The 19,451-nt window shown below is 39.0% G+C and overlaps 1 protein-coding gene across 3 annotated transcripts in view; it reads right to left on the reverse strand.

Moving 5' to 3' along the window:
* Skap2 (src kinase associated phosphoprotein 2) overlaps positions 1–19,451 on the reverse strand; it is a 150,444-nt gene that overhangs the window by 114,507 nt on the left and 16,486 nt on the right. For all 3 annotated transcript variants that reach the window (XM_006236477.5, XM_006236478.5, NM_130413.1), the window contains exon 4: positions 19,051–19,158. In XM_006236477.5, the coding sequence (XP_006236539.1) occupies positions 19,051–19,158 (108 nt within the window). The remainder of the gene's footprint in view (positions 1–19,050; positions 19,159–19,451) is intronic.

Genomic DNA, 19,451 nt, shown 5'->3' on the forward strand with positions numbered 1-19,451 from the left:
ATAAATCAATTACTACCACCTCACCTCCTTCCTGTGCAACCCTAATGACACATTCTAAATACCATGCCAGTGGGTTGTTCAGGGCTTAAATAGTCCAAGTATTACTTGGGAATGATAAGATATATAGACTAGAAGGTAGGACATAATTTCCATTCTCAGTACTGGCCTAGCACTGAAGCCTTGACCCAACCATAGAGAATCCATTCTCAGTAAACACAGAAGCCTTTTTGAAGAGCTGTCGGTGAGGGGATGTTACTCTTTTTTCCTTCTACCTTCCCTTTTGTTTTCTATTTCATGATGGCATTTGTTAAATTCTGTATGTTTTCTAAGAGAATTCTGCCTAGGTAATGGCTCCCTACGACAGTCTCAGGACTGGACAATCGACCTGCAGGCTTTATGTCTATTTGTAAAAATCACTTTGTTTTTGTTCGAGACACAATTCCCGTTGTGTACTGTCTATGACTTGCTAAAGAAACAGCAATACCCCAAGACATGTTCCAAGTGTTTTACAGTAAAAACAACACACCATAATGCTGGGTAATTCTGGGAAATGTTTGCTATGTCTTCATGCTTTTGAAGCGTAGGACAGTTGGGCACTCCGTGATACTCTGGAAGCTTAAGTATACCACCTTCTTAGGCCTCCATCACTTGTGAACACACATACATGCATGTACACATGCACACACATGCAGAAGCACATGCACACTGACACACAGCTGTTTGGCATTACTCCTACTGAGACACTATAAAGAGTTAAAGGCAGAAAACCCACATGATTTTTTAATACCAAGAACATAAAATTTACAATATAAATGTGTTGATGCATTTAATATATTAGCAATTACACTGACAGATGGCCTTTGAACTTTGTCTCAAGTACCAATCAATGACAGATCAAAATAGATTTCATTAAATAATTTTGATAAGGCAAGGAATTTTTCTGGTTAATTAGTTTTTAAGAGCAAGAAGTGAATTTATAAAGCTGCTAGAAAAGTATAAGTGGATCAGAGGCCATGCTAATCCATCCAGTGTTCTCAGAACCTAACAGAAGACACATAGCATGTTCTATCACAGGTTGTTCATGTGCTATCTGAATCTCTAACAATCGGTGACAAGAAATTGACTCTTAGAGGATCAGCTCTACCTAGATGATGCCCAACTCATTCTTCCTCACCCAACAAAACTGTGCATATACACTTCAAATCCTTTGTCAGAATCAACCTCTTAGGTCTCCAAATAGCTGTTCAACCTTTGTGTTTCTGGACTAACTAAACAGCAAACTAATACCGTGTTTTACAGTCTTGGAGGAATATAGCCAAGACACAGAAGTATCTGTGTTCATACAGGGAAGCGGGTTTAATACCCATGAAGAATAATAAAAACATAAGAACAATAGAGCTATTGAAACTAATACAAACAGGATAAGCAGAACATAATAACAGGTGCCTCATTAAAGCTCAATGAAAACCGAAACAAAGCACAAAGTATCACCAAGCAGTTGTAACTTAGAGGAGCCACCATTATATAAAGTCCAGACACAACTCATATGCAAAATAAGCTTACCTTCCACAGGCTATTATCACACAAAGGAAAACATAGATAACAATATTATAATTCCAGTTGATGCAACTCATGGTAACAGCATTGACATTTTAGTTTTCTTTCATTATAAAATACAATACAGATTTTTATAAAAATCAGATATTTAAAAGTCTTATTCTTAAAATAAAGAGTTATGGTCACAAAAATAAATCTTCCACTTATAAAATAAATCCACTAATAAGTTCTCTTAAACTTAAAATATAACAGAATTTAAAAAATTTTTTGTCTTAATGTTATTAATTGTATACTGTAGCTTTCTGGCCAAGTCTACAAAGAGTCAATCAAACAAAGGACATTCTGAATGTCAAGATCAGCCTCATTTTAACATGTTTAGCTTCTTTATAACAAAATAACCCAGCTAATGAGTCTATGGTTTAAGGCTCATTTTTATCAGATTCATATGTCACTGCTTCATCATCTCCTATTGCCCAAGAGAGACAGCAAGCTAAATGCATTTCATCAAAATAAGAGGCTACTGTTGGCACATGTCGACTGTAACACAGACCTGCCTGTTGAATACTAAGTCATAAAAACAATTACAGATTACCAACTCCCCTTTCAGCTATTATAACATAACGTAATTACATGTAATATAGTCCAACACAACTAAACTATGTTCAAACATAGATTAAAAATTCCAGAGGAAAAAATGTACAAAAATTAAGTTAAGCATTCAATACGCTAGCCATCTTGCAACATTATAATAGCCAAAAACTGTTTTGTATATTCCTATACAAATTATGTACCATGCACTTATGCTTACTGTAATCTTATGAAATACTATAATTACCACTATTTTTATAAATTAAGAAAATAAAGCATTGAGAGAAAATAAATTTTCCAAAGTCACAGTGTCAAGCCAGGACTACACCAGGCTGTCCATGTTATACTAATCTGTACACTTAACCACAGCAGTATAATTTATCCTTGAACTATTGAAATACAAGGTTTGGCCTCTATAAGACCCTTGTAAATACAGCATGCAAACACTACAAAGTATATCTGGTCTGCTTTAAATATTGTTTAATGTTATTTAAGCTGCCAGGACAAAACACAGTCATATAACATGATACCTAAATTACAAAGAGAAAAATAATTAAACAGCTAAAAACAAGAGAGAGAAAAGAAAAAAAAATCTAAGATCAGACCAACATTCAAATGAATGCCAAAGTTACCAAAATATAATGTATGCCCATGACTATATAATCACATTAAGTGGAAGTAATCAATGACTTCTAAAGTTGTGTAAACTAGGGTCGTATGCTGAGAAACAGAGGCAGCAGTTCTCCTGGCTCACCTGTGAGGGAAGCTAGGGCAGATGCCTCTCTTCTGAACATCTCAATCCATCTCTTTCTATAGCATGCGGCAGCTCTTATCTTTCTCATGACAGCCAACATGTTTAGGCAAATCAATCAGTCTCTTTCCCATATCTCTACCCCATATCTCAGTCTTGCTCTCAAATAACTCAGACTAATTTTCCCAGTATACCTTCAGGTTTAGCAGACCTGATCTCTGCTTTCCACTTCTCCATTTTCTTTACAGATAATATCACTTCCTCAAGAGAAGAATCTAAGGATCATCTGCACAGTCATGAAGCCTATCCTTGTTTACTTTCTGTTACCCTGATAAAATGCCATGACCAAAAGCAACCTGGTAAGGAAAAGGTTTGTTTCGACCTGCAAGTTGCAGTCCATAGCCAAGGGAAGTCGGGGCAGGACCTGAAGCAGAGAACACAGGAGCATGGCTTGCTCAGCTTGCTTTCTTCTACCCTTCAGGACCTGCCCAGGGTAGCACCACCTGCACTGGGCTCTCCCATATCAAATAGTAATCCAGAAAATACCCCACAGACTTGCCCACAGGTAGTATGGTGTACGCACTTCCCCAAATGACCTTCTCTCTTCCCAGATGATTCTAGTCTGTGTCAAATTGACAAAAAACAAAACAAAGAGACAAATAACCAAGCAGCACAAAGTCTATCACTCGTCTTTCTCGGTATCTCCCAAGCCTCTTAATGCCCCATCTCTCTGCCCACCAAGCCGAATAGGGGTCCTAGGGGTCCTAGGGGTCTTTCTCAGGCCTTTGCCTCTGAGAAGTGCACCAAGCCCCCATCTTTCTTTTTCCTTCTCCATCTCCTATATACTGACAGGACAAACTGAGTTTTGTGTTTATTCTTTTGTGTATGTTGGTTAAGGTGCTAGAAACTGAACTTGGGCCTCACAAATATTACAACAGCTTTCTCTCCCACAGTGCTATATTCCCAGCCCGTTATCATGTGTCTTTTGATTCATTCCTCACCACCCCTACCTTTCCTCACTTTATCTCATATTTTCTTGGCTGATCTTCATTCTTTACTTATATGGCTGTAATTTAGTCAATTATGACTTCTGTTAAATAGAACAGCTGATGAGCCAAAGTGATAAACAAAAGCTACATGTCATTTGCTCTATAACTACCCATTTGTCTCTGTAATGAGAAAGGACTAGAATTATTTTCTGAGGAAAATTTAAGACTGTCTACAAGCCAAATCCCTTAGACCATACTCACACAAGGTATGCTAGTCCTCTGTACGGGCACAAGCCTTGGCAAACCCCTCAGCCTCTCAGGAGCCTATCGGCCCTTCCTCCAACTCTCTGGCTAAATAACAAATCTGCCTCTAAGTAGCAGCACAGAAGTCAGTACTCAGAAAACACATCCCAAAGTTCTCTGCTATCCAGTACTATGAACAGTATATTTGAACATAGATGAAGGATGTGGAATACGATTGTTTGTCCAACTCAGGTACCAGACAAACAGACAAACAAACAAACAAACAAACAAACCAACAAATGAACCCTAAGGGCTGGGAGGTAATGGAACACTGAAGGACAAATGCTCAAAGGACAGATCAAAAAAGAAAGAATAATACAGTACAAACCTAGAGCCAACAGGGTTTTGTTTTTGTTTTTCTGGTTGGTTGGTTAGTTGGTTGGTTAGTTGGTTGGTTAGTTGGTTGGTTGGGGGAGTGGGGTTGCTAAGATTTTTTAGTAGATGTACAAAAATTTTCAAAACTGAAATGATGACTTTATCCAAACATACTATGCCTGTAAGCTGAATTTAGGCCATGGTCTAAGCAGTTTGAGACTTCTGTACTGTACGCTTTATACAGTCGTAGCTCTAAACCAAACCATCAGAGAGTTGCACTTCTAGGCCAAGGATTTAGAAATCTTTCCAGTAGAGGATCAGACAAGAAGTGCTCTAAGCATTGTCAGACATATGGCGTGTGTTAGAACTGTCATTGTGCATGGCTTTACAGAAGGGATCACCAGGGAAAATGCATCATGATGCCATTCCATGATTTTGTAAGCATGAAAGACAATACTTATATAAACTGAGACAGCTATCATGTCACTAGGCAATTATACCCTACACCATCATATGCATAGTCCATCATTTACCAAAATATGGCTATGAGAGCATGACTGTTCTTCCCGCTACTATTATGACATGAAACCTAGCCAGAGACGGCTTGTGAACAGTGTCATAGCTGTGCTCCATTTTCTTGAAAGCATCCATATATAAATAGCAACTGACCAGATTTGTCTGCTGGCCTAAAGAAGCCAACCCAGGATATTTTGCCTCCCATAAAATGACTTGTCCTACCAGACCTGCTTCACATTTGAGCTAATGGACCTTTTAAGACAGAACGTGTTACTGACCTGAGAATTTTATCTACTATAAAACATTCATGACTGCCTTACACATGGCACCATTTTTTAAAGCCTCCTTACAAGTAATTTCATTAGATCCTGGTCCTACTAAGAGCTATATCTCTCTTGAATTATTGATTTATTTTTATATCAGGGACACTAAAAATAATATACTAGATCAGCTTTCTGTCTTTGCATTGATTCACACAAATCTCAAGGCCACACAAGTAGCTCCTGTCCTGGCAGAGCTGGGGCTCTGAGGCCCCAGGGGAGACCCAGAGGCTGGTCCTAGTGTCCTATAAGTTCTCCTGACCCCCTGCCTAGCATCTCCTGACTCGCTTTGACATTCGTATAATGTATGTGTCTTTGGATCTTTTTATGTCTTCATTGATTTTAGAAGACAATATAAGCTGGGAAAAACAAGATGAAAGCAGCCCTGGGGCTGGAGACGGCTCAGCAGCCAAGGGTCTTCACTGCTGCTCTCACAGAGCAGCCTGTCAGGTCCCAGAACCCACATGGCACCTCACAAACATCAAACTCTCCAATCCCAGGGGATCTGATGCTTTCTTCTAAGCTATGTGGGCATCGTTCACTCATGTGGTGAACACAGCAGGTAAAACACTCACATATAAAATAAGTTTAAGCCAAAAAAGAAGAGGGGGGGGGGAGGCGGTGGCAGCAGAAGCAGAAGCAGCAGCAGAAGCAGTCCTACTCAGGACAAAATAGTCTAAAATTTCTATTTTAATTTATCTCTAATCTCTACAATTCTGCATTTTGTGCTAGTGCCAAAAGCTAAGAGTGATCTGTTTACCTATTTAATGTTTCCCACCACATACTGCCGAAAGAGCAATACAGCCAAAATGCAGTTCAGTTTATTTCCTGTTTTGTTTTGTGGAAACAGGGCCCAGCTTGTACAGCCCGGATTGGCCTTGAACTTTGAGCAGCCTTCCTGCTTCAGCCTCTCAACACTGACACTACAGACTATACTGATACAAAATGTGAAAAGCCAAAGGAAAAGCAAGCAAGTACCGCTAAGCTGAAAGCTGGCCCTCACAAAAGGTTTGAAGGTTTCATCCATAAAAGGCAGGGCCAGGGAGGAGCTTGGCAGAGCACTTGTTACCCGCTTTTGAGGCCCTTGACTGAATCAGCAACAGGGCAACAAGACATACAAATGGCCACACAGAAGCAAAATTAGCTACTCTAGACCGTTACCCTTACTTTCAGTTTTATTTTTCTTATTTTTTATTTTTTGCCTCCAGCAACTCCCTGTATAAATCACTTTGAATTTTTTCATGCAACATTATTTAAGCCATTGCTTTAGGAACAATATTCTCTAAATAACTTGCCATAGCCACTGTTAAGTATGAAAGTGCTGCATACCATCGACCTCAGCCACCTGTCCTCTTCTCTGAGCACGGCTTTACCTCTACACTCAGCTCTACTTTCAGACACGTACAGAAGAACAGAGTTTTGGCTCTGCCTACCCTGAATGCTGCTTTTTCCTAGTTTTCCTTAGAACAAACTCCTGCAGTTCTCATGAAGTTCCAGCTGGGCTGATTTAGAACACTGACCAGGTCCTGGATAATTAGAACATTACACACACACACACACACACACACACACACACACACACACACACACACACACACCATGGAGACTGACTCAAAGTACACACAGAAGCCTAAACACAGACTTCAACAGTAGCTGTTGGGGGATTGCTCTTTCCATACGACTGGTAGAGAATATCTAAGAGCAGTTGGTGGCGGCTGCAGATAATTTTCGCTCCAACAACCCTACAGGAACAAGTCTCTTACAGGAAGTTACCTCTAGAGAAGCAGGATGTGAATGAGAATGCTCACCACAGTGGATTCCTACAAGGATCTAGGTAGGCATGATGCAAGATGCCAATTGTATCCTCTCGTGGCTAAAATAAAACATAATCTACTCTGCTTTTTGTCTAAAATGATTTGAGCTCTAATAGTCCTAACCAACATATCCCTCTTCTAGGCTATTTATTATCTCCAGGATCCATACAACAGAAAGCTCCTCCCAAACCTGGCTCAAATTTGATCTCCAAGTCTGTCTTCACTGCAATCATAATTGTTATTTTCTTCCTTCTATGTTTCTTGTAGTAGTGACTATTCCAACCTGCCTTGAATGGCAGTCTACTAATGTGTAAGGTAAGGTCTTCAAAGACAATAGGCTGTCTTATTAATCAATTCATTCTCCTCCGCCTCCCCTAACGGTCGAATCTACTGACTTTAACTTTTATCCTCTCTAGCATTCTGCCTAAAACATACAATACTGTTACCTTTTCTTGCTGCCTATATTTTAAAAGATAAACTCCTTAACTCCTCTAAGGCATATTTGCTTTTAGAAAAGAACTATTTGAAGCATATTAGAGGCTTGCAGCATACATATATTCCAGGAGAGAGGTCCCAGGGTAGAAATACCAAAACAAGTCCTATTCAGCAAAAGAAATGTGTGTGCATTTCTTTTCCCCATGGTAAAACATTACTACTCTTGGTATTAAAATATTATTTTTATTAGCCTCTGTTAGTGTTAAAGAAAGTGATGAACAGGTTCAAAAGAGAACAGCTCACAAGTGGTATTAAAAAGTAAGGAGCTGATTCTGGAGACAGTCACACAAGCTGAAGCAAGGTCACTGCACTGAGATGACATTACTTTTCTGACCACTGTTAAAGTATGATGCTTTATGCTTCGGTCTCGGCATGAAAAAGAACAAGGAAACATTCAAATTACATCATCTTTTTCTCTAGACATTACAAATGAGAAGCTTTGAGAATCCCCGTCCCCTGACTTTCATATAAAAATAGAATTAAATATCTAATTATAAATTTGAAACCTGAATATATATGATATATAATTTCACAATACATGTGAAATTACAATCCCTAAAGTTTCTCCACAGCAGAACCAACTTCATATTTAAATAGGCACTAATTATGACTATGAAAGAATATACAGGAAAAGATACAGAACTAAAAAAAAAAAGAAAATAGTAAAGTAATACTTCAGTATTCTTGTGGTGAACTCTACAGTAAGGTAATAGTTCAGTATTCTTGCGATGATTCTCTCTGAACCTCATTTCCCCACCTCCTTCCCTCACACATCATAACCTAATACCTTTGTATAACAGTAAAACATCAGTTACTAGGAAAGGGTGATTATGAACTTGGATAAAGCAAGAATGTCGAATTGCTATTGATGCTTCTACATGCTTTCTCTGGGTGTTTATAAGCAGACTGTCACATACAGATTGGCAGCAGACCGCAGCAGTCTTTAGCGCACACACTGAACAGTGATGCTCAGACGCTTCACGAGCTGTCTCTGCGTCAGCTCCCTTACCTGACCAGACTACTCAGCTTGGCAACTGATGACTAAATGTGAGGTGACTAAGGGAGATGCCTCCATATCCTTACAAGGGTGAAGAGATCAGTGTAAAAAGTCAGGCGCACTTTCTTTTTAAAAAAACTAAAGGCAGCAGTTGGGGATTTAGCTCAGTGGTAGAGCGGTTGCCTAGCAAGCACAAGGCCCTGGGTTCGGTCCTCAGCTCCGGAAAAAACAAAAACAAAAACAAAACAAAAAACAAAAACAAAAACAAAAACAAAAAAAAACAAAAACAACTAAAGGCAGCAACACCTTTTCAAAATTATACCCAGCATGCTTCTCTAAAGAAGCACTGACAGAGCCTTGCCCAGGAAAGTCAGAAAGTTTGCCAAGTAATCTACAGACTACCTGTTCTCAGAAATAATGTATCCATGCAAAACTAGAAGAACCTTGTATTTTTACATGTAATGCAGCAAACACTGTTGCTCTGACATGTCAAAAGCATGATGATGCTAGAAATGAAAACAGTGATGTAAACCACTCAGGAAAGCAGGAGTTGTTTTTTAAATGTTAAAAACTACAGAATTTGAGAGTTCACTGAACTGAAAAGACAGCAAGAAAATTACCCCTTGCTGTATGCCCAGCTCTTAAGCATGCAAAGGCTACAACTGCATTAAGGGCCATCTACACTGTGTCCCTTCCATTAGTTTATAATCCCACAATGTCTTACAGTAGAAGAAATCAATATCTTGATAAATCACTTTATAGCCTCGAGTTAAAAAAATTAAGAAAATAACACATTAAAAACCTATTATATTTCTTAGACATGACAATAAAATTGCAAATAATGAGGTAAAATTGACAAATTAAACTTCATTAAAACTTTAAAATTTTAGCCAAGCAGTAGTGGTGCACGCCTTTAATCCTAGTACTTGGGAGGCAGAGACAGATGGATCTTTGTTAGTTTGAAGCCAGCCTGGTCTACAGAGTGAGTTCCAGGACAGCCAGACAGCACTCAGCAAAGACACACAAATGGTCACCAAACTCATGAAAGGCTGATCCTTATTAGTAATCACTAGAAAAGAAAGCAAACCAAGCTACAGTGAGACAGTACTTTATGTCCACTAAGATCTCTCCAATGGAAAAAGGTATCAGGCAGGAGTGGTAACCCACTCCTTTAATCCCAGAGCTCTGGAGGCAGATAGATCACTGTGAGTTTGAGGCCAGCCTAGTCTACCAAGTGAGTTCCAGGTCAACCAGAACTAGGTGGGGAGACCCTGTCTCAAAAAACAAGCGAAAAAATATATTAATAAGTATAAAACAGGCTGCAGAAAAGGCAGAGTCTCACACTACCAGGAGACACACGAAGTGGCACACTCATTTGGAAAAAGTCTAGCAATTCATAAAAACCAGAAATTTTCATGTATGAGTCACTTTATGTATACCCTCAAAGAAATACAAGCACACATTCATATAAAAAGTCATCCATCTATTCATAGAAGTGCTATTCATAGTAGCAGCAAAGAGAAAATGACTTGGACATCCACTATTGGTGAACAAACAACAGTAGTGTGCACACAGTGATGTATTTCAGGGTCAGGAAACAGTGAGTAACTCACACATGCTACAACAGACATGAACCCTGAAACGTTATGTTAAGCAAAGGAAGCCACTTGTTACATAACCACAGTCATATGAATTATTCACATTAGAAAACTGCATAGACAGAGAGCACATTCATTATAACTAGGCCCAAGTCGGGGAGGAAGAAGACAGGCCTGGGAGAAAATGGGCAGAGACCACTCATGGCACAGGGTTTCCTTCTGTGGTGATGAAGATGTTCCAAAATTACTGGAAAAATATTTACCCAACTCTGTAACTGAATGAAAGAATGCTTTAAATGGCCAAATCCTGTGGCTACACTAAATATATTTCAATAAAGCAGTTTTAACTTGTTATATGTCTACAATACCATTTTTTATCATATTTTCTTGACAAAAATGTAAATCATATTTGGTTTACAGAACCAACTCTTTCCCTGACACAGAATTCTGAAATAACAGAATTTTTTTTAAGTGCAATACATAATGGTATCACCTACGTCAAACCAAGTTAGTGGCCGGATCAGTACCTGAGGTCAACCATGCAGTATGGCTTACACCTTTACTCCCAGAATTCCAGAGGCAGAGGCAAGCAGATCCCTGTGAGTTTAAGGTCAGCCTAGTTACACAGAGAGCTCCAGACCACACGAGACTCACAGTGAGACTCTGTTTCAAAACCAAAAGACGTTAAGCCAGCACCACCTCTTCCGTGTACCTCTCTGCTCCATCCGCAACTCCTGTTCTCCCAGCTTTCTCAGTCGGGTCAATCGTCCAGCTAGTTCTCCACACACTCACTTTCAGCATGACTCCTTCTTGTCCTACATCCCCTCCGTTTAGCTACAATAAGTCTTCCTCTACTCATCACAACTGTATCTAGCCTTACTAAATTCTATCAAACTCTAGGTTCTTCTATAATGCACCTACTAACACCAGTTGGCAATACTCTACCCTTCCTGAATATAGACTTACAAAAATCACTGTTCAGATCGTTGTATCCACAATAACCGTCACTTTACAAGGGATCATTATAGTTCTTTGCTAGTGCTTATGGAACCAAAGTTCTTCCAGGATCTGTGCTTATTCAAAGTGACCAGAGCGAAGGCTGCAATGACAAACTTATGTGGGCTTTCCGCTGGTAACCACAGCTTACTTCTTTCACGGCAAACTATTTTAACACATTGTTTATAAAATGTATGATGAAGCAGCTTCTTTATACCATCAAAAATGACAGTACAGACTCACCAGCAGCTGCACTTGCTACCAGCCCTGCCTCCTTGCCTTCTGAAGTTCCTAAAGTCCCCTTTTGGATTAATTTATTTGTTACTGGGAATGGAAAGACAGGACCTGTTCATGTCAAGCAAACACTCTCCCACTGAGCTACACTCTCAATCCTTTATCTGTTGGCTTTTAATGAGCAAAGACAGAATATTACCAATAATAAAGAAATGGTGTCATGGGTTCCTTTTTTTAAATGAGTAATTGCTAACAGCTAGAAAACAGATGAGACTGAAAGGAAGAGACAACATTCGGGAGAATTCAGGAAAGCACAAAGGAAAGTGGACATGAAGGCCCTTACATTTACAGGACAATAAGACGGACCAATCACTGAAGAACTAGAACCAGTTCAGGGGAGCATCATCATTACAACTAACTGGCAACAACAGCTGCTGTGAGACTGAAATAAAGCCTGAACTCCATTGTCAGAGTTCAAATCCCTAAAGAGTAGAACCAGTAAGAGCTCAGAAGCCAGACTGCAAGGGTGGAACAGCCAGGGTCAAAGCTCTGTAACTGACCAATACAGATGCGGATACTCACACCCAACCATCGGACTGAGCCTGGGGACCACAGTGGAAGAGTTAGGGAAGGACTGAAGGAGCTGACAGATTGCAACCCCATAGGAAGAACAACAGTATCAACTAACAGACCGTCAGAGCTGCCAGGGTCTAAACAACCAACCAAACGGTATACCTGGGTGGGTCCATGGCTCCTGCTACATATGTAGCAGAGGATGGCCCTATCTAGCATCGATGGGAGGAGAGGTGTTTGGTCCTTTGGAGGCTTGTTGCCCAAGTGAAGGGAGATTCTAGGGGAGTGAGGCAGGAGAGGGTTGGTAGGTGGGAGAACAACCTCTTAGAGGGGAGAGGAATGAGGTGGGGGTTTGCAGAAGGGAGACCAGGAAAGGGGACATTTGAAATGTAAATAAATAAAATAATTAATAAAAATAATGTAGCAAAGTTAGCATGCTGGTTCTATTAGCTAGTTCTTTGCTCTAACTCAACATGCATTTGATGTCTCCAAGGTAACATCCCTTCAATCTGCACTCGTCATATCAATATATTATTTCTGGGTTCTCTTGATGACCACCAAATTAAAGGCAAACTCTTTAACTTGCCTGGCTGCTCATTCTTTCCAGTACTCCATGGGCTAACTTAAAGGTCTCTGCCTCTTCAAGCTCACATCACACTATGACCCACACAGTCTATTTTCCAGGAAAACATGTCTCTGCTATCCCCATACAATACCACATAGTTCTACAATGTGGACTCAAGCAACTCGTGCTCCAGGAGCTTCTGACACAAGCACTGACTCTAAGCTCTTCATTACACAACCAGAAAAGTCCAGAGCAGCCAAGTGACTTGTGCCTGACCACAGAATTGTCTTGAGCATAAAAACCTGGTTTTCCAACTTTAATTCCAAACGTTCTTTACAGCATCTTTCCCCACTGTTGCCAGCAAACTTCAAGACCCCAAGAAACTCACTTAAATATAAGGCTTCCCTATGTAGATCAGACATAAAGTTTATACTTGGGTTAGTCTGTCATGATACTAAAATGTATGACTAATCCAGTCAACAAATTAAAAGGTAAAACCAATGGAAGCAATTACTTGCCCTGGTACAGATCAGATCAGTGGAACACTGTTTTCAAATATTATTCATTGGACTCTTCCTTAATCTGGGTGTTAGCGACATGACTTTAGGAGACTATCCATCTCTTCCCCTCCCAATTATGTATTTTCTGAAAATAAGAACTACCTCTTATTCATCTTTGAATACTTCGTTGTCTTATCCAAATAGCATGTTCTCTCCTTCATGTATAGTGTAAATAACTGCTTATTTATTGAATTAAAAATGGAATATTATGTAATGGTAAGCTTTCTAACTTTGCAATCTTTCTTACTTAGCCTATTTTGCTATAATCGTTTGTCTACTTTGTTTTATTTGATATGTGTTCCCATTAAATAGTGTAAAGCCTTAGAAAAATGACTTTTTTCTTTTTCCCATCTTGATACAATGCATGAGCACGTATGATATTAATGTCAGGAGACCCCTCCTTCACTCTTCTATCTTATTCATTAAGGCAGAATTTCTAAAGTAAACCCACAACTCAATGCTGACAGGACTAGGCTTGTTGCCAGCTTGCTCTGGGGAGCCCATCTCTGCCTTCCTTTCAAGGCTGGAATTACAGGTAGGCACCACACCTACCTAGCATCTACATGGACTGTGGGCATCCATACTCCTGTCCTTGTGCTTGTTGGGCACATGCTAAATCACTGCGGCGGCATGAAACTTTGAAGGGATGGGTTTTCATCCACTCAGACCTCGTACCATAAAAACATTACATGTCTGTGCGTGCTCTATCCCCAGTCGCACAATATCTATCTTTAGATTAAAAGACGCACTCTAGGGCAGAAGAGAAGGCTTGATGGGCACTTGCCTCCAATGCTGATGACCAGAGTTAATCCCTAGGACTCCCATGGTAGGAGAGAGTTGACTCTCTAATCTTTAAACAAAATTATGTCCTCTATTTAACAATGTCCTGCAAAAATGTGTACCCAAACTATAGTCTCTTTCCTTCTACCAATACTCAAAATAGTTCTATACATATAACAGAAATAACTAAAATAATCATTGTTCCTATATTGCTAAAAAAAATACATGCTAGTAATTTAGAATACTAAAATAAATATTTAAACACATAAGTATGCATTATATACATAAGATAGGTTAAAATTTAAAGTTAAACTCTTAACTTGAAGGATGAAGGATGCTAGCACTACATTCGAAGTTCTGAGTTCAACCCCCAATTGATCAATAAATTCTTAGAATAATAAATAAAGTTTTAGGTATCAAAAACATGGGATACTATGGTAGAAAAGCACCTGAAAGTCTTGAAAGAATTCTTCTCTAGTTACAAACAGTATTTCATAGTCTAGAGACACCCTGAAAAAAGTAAAACAACTACTGCTTTCCTGTGTAGAAGAAACAGTGCTACAACTGATCTTACATGTGAACAAAGTCTTCTTCAAGAATGTCATACAGTTTATGTGCATGCAGGTGGGCTTACATCTAAGCTCGTGTTGGCTCATTATGGACGGGCATCCTGATAGCATATTCTATGTTTTTTAATTACATTTTGGGGGGTGCACAAGAGGAGATGTGGGTGTGTGGGTATATGTGCGTGCCATGGGACCTGTGAAGACATCAGAGAACAATTTACAGCAATCACTTGTCTTCTCCCAAGTGGGCCCCAAGGGTTGAATTCAGACAATTAGGTTTAGTAGCAAGAACCTTAACCCACTAAGCCATCTCGCTGGCCCAGACCATCCTGTTTTAAGTAGTTTTTTGGAATAAGTAGTATTCATGTTTTATAAATCCAAATTTTTATATACTGGAGTTTCTTAAGGGAAGGTATATATAAAAAAAAAGAATAAAAATGTTATTTGATACCATAAACTACAAGCAAAATAGCTTAGCTTTTTTCTTAACCTCCAAGCTTTAAGGAATAGCTAGCTCATAGACAAATACAGTGCATATGAGCATGTGCTTGCCAACGCCCTGCTTGTCCTGTTTTACTGGGACTTCTAATTAGGAGGATGCACATAATGACTCTTACTCTACTTCTGTCTCACTTTAGCTCGCCTACACTCTCACCCCAGAGGTCCAGTTCTTATCCATGAAGTGATTATGGTCTAGCCCTGACTCAGATTTGTAACAAATGTCCACAGGGATCCTTCGACCTGTCATTGACAAGAAGAGCCAATACATGTCTTCCAGCCCAGTGAATTCTTTCAACTCACCTTGGTGATCCACTGCACTGCCTGGAGGTTAGAGTCCTCCTTTCACAAACAGTGAAAATAAAGGAAAATGACCTCCGTGTAGAAAGTGGAAGCTCAGGTCACTGTCCTAGTGACTAGTACAATCAGTTGTGACTAGTGACTAGCAACAACAGTACAAGGCTTACACCAGTGCACAGACATTGTACTGTGTGTTCAATAAGGGGTATCTTTGAAACTTTCACCCTACTCATCTCTAATTTTGTCTGATTACTGAATTACCCATTATATATTAGCACCTCAATATATCTCCTACCACACGGTTAGCATAAAACTTTTAAGAGTGGTCTACAATGATACCAAAACAATCATTAACTTGTGTCCTTGATTTTTCAGCAAAAGAAAGGCATGAGCTAATAGAAAGAATCTGCTTTCTTTTGAATGTTACCATATCAAAATACAGCTCTGACAGCAGCCATGCGATTACTTATAATAAAACATTGCTTGCTGTTCTTTTCCAGTATGGCATTTCCTTCTTTTTTAGCTACTGGTCTCAAGATATATTTCTTTTCTAAAAAAATAAAAATAAAAAGTGTTTCCAAAGAGAGAGAGAAAAAAATCACAAAGTACATTTTTATGTTACAAACTATACAAAAATCTGTCATTATTTATGTTACGAGTCCAGTCATCAATAAGGTGCTTTTTTTTTTTAATGTACCACTCAAAAATCAATTATATCAACTCGTTTGTATAGAGGAGAGAGCACCTTTCATGCAACTAGTATTAATGAGCAGACGTGACTATAGGATCTCCATCTGTTTCTCTGACAAAGCTGTGGCTTCTCTAGTCTCTCATTGAAATTCCATTAATCTGGTGTACCAGGGTCCAATGTGAAAATCAAAACTCCATCCAAGCCTTTATCAGCTCTCAATAACCTACACGTGAACCCTGCCTGTTAGCACGCAGCACGTTATGATTTGACTATCCATCAGGCAGCAGTAACAACAGCAGCAGCAAAAGACAGAAGCCAGGCAGGCTGCAAACAACATGTCTGGCAGGGTTCGAAGATTTTGTTTTTGTTTCTGTTTTCATCCCCATTCAGGGCCGATAGGGTGTCTGGACTTGGCGAGATTATGCATTATTCTCCTTGCCTGTGATTTAATTGCTACCAGCAATCAAGTCGAAGCATCACTGAAGTGTGCTTGAATTTCATTAGAAGATATAACTTATGTTACTTTCCTACAGTACCTAATAAACCATAAAGAAACCAAAACACATATGGCTTGAGGGAATAACTGGAAAATTAGGTGGCCATTTGGGAACTGGGTGAACTTTTGAACCAGAGGAACAGAGAAAAAGAAATATTAAAGGGAAAGACAGACTCAGAATTCACAGAGATGTGCAGCTTTGACCTTTACAATACCTTGAAAATTACATTAACTCTATGAAGAATACATTATCATGCCTAGGGTTTATAATCCATCAGCATTCAGATACTGCTAGTGCCTGCCATAAGGTAAAAGTCAAAAGGACAAAACAACAGCCTGACTTGACGAAGCCTAAGCTGGTTATCGTTATTGTTAAATACATTTTTGTAATTAACACATCATTAGACTGATAACAGGAAAGGAAATTATATTCCGCAAACCACCGAGAACACAGACAAAATCTTCGTTGCAAAGAGCAAACTGATGAGATGCTAGGCTGGAGTAAACGTCCGGTGACTGAAAATTAACCCGCCATGTTCCAAGGAAACGTAAAGTTGCTCCAGTCCTACTATAATATATCAAAATGAATCCTAGTAAGAGCAGAATGTCCAATCTGCTCAAGCACTGCTTACACACTAATAAAGAAGACAGGTATTTAACAAAAACTGGTGCCACACATAAACAGGCCATCAATTATCTCCTAACAAGTCTGTTCATATCAATGCATTTATTTTGACTTTGAAAACAATGGAAAATTTTTAATTTGCTTTGTACTTATTTATTTGTGGGGATGGTGCCCATAGGTACCACAGCGCTCATGGGAAGGTCAGAGACCAACTTGTGGGAGTTGGTTTTCTCTTTGAAGCACGAGGCCTGGGATGAGACTCAGGTCCTCAGGCTTGGCAGCCATCTCACTGCCACCAAAATCATTTATTCTTAAGAGAGAAAACGATAATCATAAAAAATACTCTTAGTTTAATAACAATTCACTTTTACACTATTTCTGGATCATATAAATTTACATGTTAGATTATTTTTTAGGTTGCAGGGGGTTTTTTCATATTCAATATAATGATCCCTTTACATCAAAATATTTGTGCTATTTTTGAGAACTTGATAAACTTGACGATACAGTCAGTGTACATTTATTTTTGTATATAAATGTTCTGTCTCTGTGCACGTGTAAGAATGCATACATGCATACATACACACATACATACACACATACATACATTTTACAGAAAAGCAAACCAAAGAATTGAAGTGAGTCTTAAGACAGTACATCTTAAATAATAATTCATTATTTTGCCTGAAAATACTATTTCTTCAATTATAAAGTGGTAAAGATGAGGATGGGAAGGGTGGTGCTTGGTTGTGGACGGCGAGCACTGGTGAACAGGAGCGTGCATCTTTGTAAAAGACAGAAGACAGAAAGCATCCCTGCCTCTCAGAGCAGTCGTTAAACGTAAAAGTTAACACAAAATGCATGTGATTATCACTGCTACACATTGGGCAAAGTTCTGGATGTAAAAAAAGACTGTTTTGTTCTGAGTCAGTGGTTAGAATGTTTATCACTTTTGCATGTACTTGACTTATCCCTGTTCTGCAATAGACATAATTTTATACCTCATAAAAGCAATTTATGTTTCCAAAGGGAATGATCTGGATAACAGGGGATGCGGAGTGCTCCGATGCAGGAAGCACATTTTCATTCAGCAACTGTACTTAGAGACAGAACTGCACAGTCTGATCATCGTATGGTGACAAAAGGCATCCTTCATTCCTATGTCTCAGTGAAACTTTGAGTGGCACAAATTAATATGCATGGCTAATGCACTGGTATGCATTCTTAATTTATAACTACAGCTCACTCTACGAGCTTGCAGGAGTGCGGATTCACTTCACTAGCATCAAAAAGGAGGCATTTGCTGCATCCCGAGAATAAGACTCATAAGTCTGGTAACAGTCCATAGGTTTTAAAAAAAAATCACTAAAATATAAACAATCAACTCTACTACTAATTCAATTAATACAAGACACGGTACGGCTAATGCATACTATGGGGCAGGGTTAAAGGGCAATCAGAAAAATGAAAATGTATAGTAAAAAGGCATTTGATTAGGGAAAAACTGTCTCAATATGAGAAGGTAATGTAGAAATAATTAATTTAATATTTTATGAACTCATTTTGTATGAAATTTTAAGAAAAAATACACTAAATGTCTTGTTCATTATTCATACAATAAATAATACAAAAAACATTAAGGAACACAATCAAATATTAAGCAAGAATATGATCATATTAAATTAACCAACAAACTGTTACTAAGAACCTTCCTGTAATACTATCAGCACTCGCCTAAAAATTGTAGTAAAAAGAGTTTTCTTTTAAAGCAGCAACTACACATTCAAGAAGGCTCTCTAGGACCACTAGAGAGAGCTCTTCTGGAAAGGTTCTGTTGAAGATGAGGTGCCCCCAACCCCCTACCTTCTGCTTTCTGTAAGCCCACTCCCTCTACACAGATCTGTACGAGAGAATGTCACCTACCATCAGAGGGGCCATCGTCATCTTTGTCATAGCGTTCTGAGGCTAAGGAAATCGTGTCTGGAGGCCCAGCAAAAGGATCATCATATTCATCCCCCTCCTCGGCATCACCTGCAAATGAATCAGAGAAATGTCTGTTAGATTTACCCACTGAAAATAACTATACCCTGCCGAAAGAGGGCAGTTTACCATCAAATTTAGTCACCGCAACAGACAAACACACACACACACACACACACACACACACACACACACACACACACACACACACAAACCCTAAATTTAACTATGTAAAGCCACGTCTGACGTCATTTTATATGCACTGTAATATAAATGATTTAGTAAATAGTTTTAAAGGTCAGCAGACAACTGCTTACTTATGACACAAAAGAATTTAGTCCCAA

The sequence above is a fragment of the Rattus norvegicus genome, chromosome 4 (genome assembly GCF_036323735.1).
Source record: "Rattus norvegicus strain BN/NHsdMcwi chromosome 4, GRCr8, whole genome shotgun sequence".
Taxonomy (NCBI): domain Eukaryota; kingdom Metazoa; phylum Chordata; class Mammalia; order Rodentia; family Muridae; genus Rattus; species Rattus norvegicus.